This window comes from Lytechinus variegatus, chromosome 4 (assembly GCF_018143015.1).
Source record: "Lytechinus variegatus isolate NC3 chromosome 4, Lvar_3.0, whole genome shotgun sequence".
Lineage (NCBI taxonomy): Eukaryota > Metazoa > Echinodermata > Echinoidea > Temnopleuroida > Toxopneustidae > Lytechinus > Lytechinus variegatus.
In genome coordinates, this window is record NC_054743.1 from 39106644 (window position 1) to 39112845 (window position 6202).

The 6202-nt window shown below is 37.9% G+C and overlaps 1 protein-coding gene across 1 annotated transcript; it reads left to right on the forward strand.

Moving 5' to 3' along the window:
• The first annotated feature begins 1430 nt into the window (after positions 1-1430).
• On the forward strand, positions 1431-5643 carry LOC121412685 (parkin coregulated gene protein homolog). Its single transcript, XM_041605463.1, has 4 exons — positions 1431-1572; positions 2154-2321; positions 4264-4413; positions 5417-5643. Exons 1-4 carry the CDS (start codon positions 1476-1478, stop codon positions 5581-5583), a joined length of 582 nt encoding a protein of 193 aa, XP_041461397.1. The 5' UTR covers positions 1431-1475; the 3' UTR covers positions 5584-5643.
• The last annotated feature ends 559 nt before the right edge of the window (positions 5644-6202 follow it).

The following is a 6202-nucleotide window of genomic DNA, read 5'->3' on the forward strand; positions in this document are numbered from 1 at the left end:
CGGACGGTCACTATCTCAAAAACTAGCAAATATCCTTAAAATCTGATATCATTAACGTGAAAAGCGACCTAAAATTACCCTTTGGTGAAAGTTTCTTTAGGATGAGTTCAGTATTCATGAAAATATTGGCAAAAGATCGGCAAATTTGTCACCGCTGGCGTCCGTTTTGAAGAAATCAACAAGCATCACGATATCACCATTTTGCAAGCAGAAATCATCAAAAATGTGAGTTAAATGTGGTACTAACCGATTCCACAGCATTTTGTCATCATTCTGATATAAATATTTCACTTTTTGAACTTGAGTTTTTGTTTAAATCTCCACAAAAGCTTTGGTGCGCGAAGTTAGGTCACACTTTTTCTGAACGGTTTTCCAGCACAGCCCGCATTCGCCGATCGGAATAGAATTTTGAGATCGCGATACCGGCGAAACCCCTTGACCTACTTTACATTTTCGTCCATGATTTTATAGTTTATGATCTTGCCGTCAATGTGGTAACTGTTTCTTGAATTGATTTTGTATAAATTATGAACATTTTGTGAACAAAATTAAGCCCGATGAATATTTTTGAAAAGTGCGCGAAGTTTGGACACCCCATCATAAGTGTTGTATGAATTTTCACGTTATCGTAGTTTTTATAACTGATGTGCCCTTGCATTTTGTTTGAAGTCTTAGAAATAAAGACAGATAAAATTAGGGCGCGTGTGGAGGGCAAATTTATGACGAAGGAAAAAAGAAATAAAGAGGTCAAAGTTCATTACTCTTGAAGTCAATTTTCCGTAGAAAATTCCTCGGACAAGTCAAACATATATATTTTTTAAAAAATATAAAAAACAGGGCGGCGTGCCCCTTTCAAGCCCCCCCCCCCTCCGATTCTCACCGAATGAGGGTGAAACGCGAGATTTTTACTGAAATCACTAATTTACAAATTTTTGCAATCATAGAGGAAAGAGAGGAAAGAACTAGGATTGTAGGAATAGAGAGAAAGAAACTGGAGTTTTTGTGAATGAGTGTGATTGTTTTATGTAAACTTTCTTTTGTGGACCCTAAAAGATTGGCCTTGCTATTTATTATGTCAGCTCCAATTACCAAATGTTTTTTTTCGTATGTGACGCACTCTTTGATGCATGTATTTGACATTGAGATTTTATAATATGGGCTAAAAATTGTTCTTGTTCTTGTTTATCGGTCTCAAGATAAGTAGGGCAATTATTCGATCGGAGACCACTACGCGCACAAAACATTGTGCGCGCTAAAATTTGCGCGCTTAATATATTCAACACGTGGAATGGATTGAGAGGGTAGAAATTGTTGTCATTCCCTAAAAATTTGAAATTTATTTTCATTAAGATTGCATTTTCTGGATAGAATTGTTTTGCACAATGTCAGAATTAAAAGTTAGTCCACGCAAGAGGCCCCATGAGGGTAAGAATAAGCCGTTTATTTCGAACGAAACAGCGACCAGCACACGGGAGATGAAGCCAACTATCTTCAGAAAACTGTATCAGAGGGGTGACTTGCCCATTGCTATGGAGCACTACGGCATGGGCAACAAAATATTTTGGAAGGTAGGCAATTTGGTAGCTTTATATAGGGTCTATATAGCACGTCAACGTTTGGCAAATATAGTCATCTAGTGAAGATAGAACATTCTATCTGCCATCACCTCAAAGCTTATCTAAAAAAAAAACTAGGCCTATGCCACGAACATGACGAAGTCCCTTTAACCGATGACAGAGAAAGCATGTGGTTTCATTGGGAACATTTGGCGTCGTCCATAGTTTTTCCCCGGTCATTGTGGCAGTTTGAAGCAATTTTCAGGAAAATAATCAAAAACTTTTTCCGTTTTTCTTTATAAATCAGGCCTTTGATCGAATATATTAACCAATATTATTGATATTTGATTGACGCCAATGGTATTGACAAGGGGAAGGGGTGGGGGTCAAGATGACCTACCTAAAAAGTTACAATATTTTCCGAGTTGAAGAGGTTTAACATGTTTAATCGAGTTACGTTGCAAAGACTATTTTTTGTATTCTTGTTATTATTTCCCCATCGTTTCCTTCCCCTCACTATATTAGGTCACATGATAAGATGATTTGTTTTGTGATTCGTAGAAATTTAGGACTGTCTCGATTTCAATCCGTAGAAAGAAATTGAGAAGTTGGATTACCACCACTATCTTCCCCTATTCTTCGAGGGACTTCGAGAAACTGAGCATCCTTTCGACTTCTTCGCCAGCCGTGGCATCAATGACATGTTGGAACATGGCGGTCGAAAGATACTACCCGTCATCCCTCAGCTCATCATACCCATCAAAGGTAATAATATAAATAGAGGGCCTACATCCTGATATCCTTACTGGAAAGAACAGAGTGTGTGCACAGCGTGTTCACAGTGTGGAACTCAATGAGAAATCACCTTCACATTAAGCATTTCAACACACCCTCACTCCATACACACATCCGTATTAGACATAACACAGTGTGTGCCACAGTGTGGAACACAATATGAAATCACCATCACACTGTTAAATTTGAGCATTTCAACACACCCTCGCTCCATACACACATCCTTACTGGAAAGAACACAGTCCCTCACAGTGTGGAACACAAAGTGAAATCACTTCACACTGTTCAATTTGAGCATTTCAACAGAGTAAATCACATAATCATAATAGTCAACCATGTGAACACACTGAAGAGTCACACTGTTGAGGTGTCCACCGTATGGAAATATCTCAAAAATAACCCTACTGGAAAGGACACAGTGTGTTCACAGTGTGGAACACAATGTGAAGTCACTTTCACACTGTTAAATTTGGGCATTTCAACAGTGTGAAACTCATATTCACATAGCTAGTCTACTATGACCAAAACGCTGTGAACATTCACACCAGAGAGATAGCGACAGTGTGAAATCAATTCACATTGTAAGATTTAAGCATTTTAACAGTGTGTCTCATGGTATTTGTAACTGATGACCGTAAAATTGAGGCAGTGCAGAGGAGAGCTACAAAAATGGTTCCTGGTATGTCTTTTTTAACCTACACTGAAAGGTTGAAAAAACTTCAACTCTTCTCTCTTCACTACCGACGTGAAAGGGCCGATATGATTCAAGTTTACAAGATACTCAATGGCTTAGACAGACTTGCTCCAGATTACTTTTTCGAAAGATCTCTCTATGGTACAACTCGTGGTCACTCTTTGAAGCTTTTTAGCACACATCGGAGACTCAATGTTAGAAGTAGCTACTTCAGCATACGTATTATTACTTCATGGAATGCCTTGCCTGAATCACTTATCTCTGCACGTAATATTGTCGCTTTCAAAAATGGCTTGGACAAATTTTGGCAAAGCAAACAGTTCTATGTACCATGACGACATCCACGCACACACGCATCACGTATCAGTTTTTTTTTGCAATTTTATCCGTTATGACTTCGTTGACGACCGGGAGATCTACAGGTTTACCTCACTCCCGTACACCAGATGATGATGATGATGACATGGTCCGTTAGGTGAGCTCACTGTGAGTGTGACAATGCGTTCTTTCCAGCGTGAGGGATAGGGTAGGTCATTTGCATGGCACGTATTTAAAAGGAAAAGATAGAGAGATAATTATTATGTAATAAGCCTGAGGCTTGAATCCTCAATACATCCTAAAGAAATAAAGTTAATGCCCAAAAAAATATTGAGCCAGAATTAACAAACAGACATGAAAGGAAAGTAACCTTAACTAAAATACAGACTGTACAATTACACAAAAAGAAGGTTTACGGAAGGGGGGTCCCTAATAAAACTGGAAAAATGCAATGATTATAATTGAAGGTAACCAAATGATTTACAACTTTTAAAATGAGTAGGGCCTACATTTTCCCGAGGGAAATTTGACAAGTGTGTATGAACGACATAATTTCCCATTCAAAATGATTGCTGTGACTTTCAAGGGGGGCACACGTGTGTTAGAACGTTTTCATTTAAAAAATTGATAACGGCTCTGAAAGGGGGGTACGGGCCGTATGTGCCCCCCCCCACCCTGCATCCGCCACTGATCAGAATCATTATATAACTGATATTATAGATTGAGCTAGAACTGTATTTGTAGATTAAAATGTATATTGACGATTGTCTTCACTTTGGATTGCATTTTCTATCAAAATCATCACAGCAATTGTGATCAGGCAGAAATAAATATATGAGGATAAGATAATGCTTTCCAATCATACTTTTGTGTTTCCTTAATTATTTCTGTTATTCTCAGATGCTTTGAACACGCGAGATAGGCGGGTCATCTGTAGCACATTGAAGGCCCTCCAGAAATTGGCAGTCTCAGGCGAGTTCGTCGGAGAAGCTTTGGTGCCGTATTACCGTCAAATCTTACCTGTACTCAACATCTTCCGAGGAAACAATTGTGAGTTTTAAGAACAAAATGTTGCGCAGTTTCCTTAAAGGTCAAGTCCACCCCCAGAAACAAATTTGATTTGAATCAGTAGAAAAAATCAAAGAAACATAAAGATGAAAATTTCATTAAAATCGGACGTAGTCAAAATAAAGAAAGTAATGACATTTTTTAAAACTTTCGCTTACTTTCTTAAACAAAACAGTTATTATGCACAACTCGGTGTTATGCAAATTATGAAAGAATTGATGATGTCCCTCACTCACTATTTCTTTTGCGTTATTATTGTTTGAATTATACAATATTCGATTTTTAGAGATTTGACAATAGCAACACCTTGACTGAGCCACAAAATGTTCAAACAATGTTAATTCCACATGTTCAGGGAAAGATAAAGGTTTGTTTCACATGACAATGAGGATATTGTTTTTTATACTTCATATTTCATGTAGTTAAATGCAAAAGAAATAGTGAATTGGTGATGTCATCAGTCCCCTCATTTGCATATCAACCAGATCATGCATATAACTGTTTCGTGAAATTAAGCGAAACTTTAAAACTTTCTATTTTATATCCGATTTTGATGAAATTTTTAGTGTTCTTGGATTTTTTCTCTTTTTTTATTCAAATCAACTTTCTGTTGGGGTGGACTTGTCCTTTAAGCAGCTATATAGGACACTTCTTGTTCATAAAGAAATAGATATGAAGGGAAAATATTGGTAGTATTTCCATAGCATTAATTAAGATGATGGGAAAATCAGCTAGACCACACGTTTACATTGGGATTGAAATGGTTGGCGAATCATTTGCCAAGTCATATAGACCTATAAGTACGGTTTATTTTAACCCTTTAATAAAGAGTGTACACAGTTTTTTCTTTAGCGAAATAAAGTGTACACATTTTACATTCAATGGGGGAGGGAGAGGGCCCGGGGGAGGGTAATGATAATGCACCTTGTGCCCCCGGCTCCGGGTCTGCTCACCCTCACCATATATCTACCATCTCCTCCCTCAGTCAATTCTGGTGATGGGATCGAATACGGACAGCAGAAGGGCTCCAACGTGGGCGACGTGATCCAGGAGACCTTGGAAGTCCTTGAGAGACACGGAGGAGCAGAAGCATTCGTCAACATCAAGTACATGGTCCCAACTTACCAATCCTGCATGACCGTTCAGGAGTGACGAAGATGCCATTTACTTTTGAAGTTCACATTTTTCGATCTGAAAAGTGCTATCCGCTTGTAGAAATAACTGCTATGTAATAATGCGGGAAAGAAATCCTTAAAATAGTTTTTTGGTGATTGAATTCAGGAATAACTATAGAAAGTAAAATTGATCGTGGTGAGTGCATGTGCATGGCAACCACATAGCAGTGACTTCTATGATTGCCAACCTTAATTGGTGTATAAAAACGAATCGCAACTGATCGAATAGTGTGGAGTTGGATTTCCCCACTAAAAATTGAAATGGATACAAGAATCAATTTCACGAATAGGTATTCTGCTTAAACCTCTGTCAAATCTGAAAGAGTACTGTCTCCTTTCATTCCATTAATGTCATTGCCAATGAAAATCCAAATATACATATAGAGATTGCAACTCTTTACAACTAATTGTATGAATTAATAACTGTCTCTATATTTATCATTTACCAGTTGCTTCTCTTGTATTTCTGTTTTTGTTCTGTTAATTCACTCCCGTTTGGGTAGGAGTTTAAGAGACCTCGACCATTTTGACCAATGTAACTCCTTAACTGCATTATTGTCTTACATGTATGTCATGTCGTGTAGTATGTACAGCAT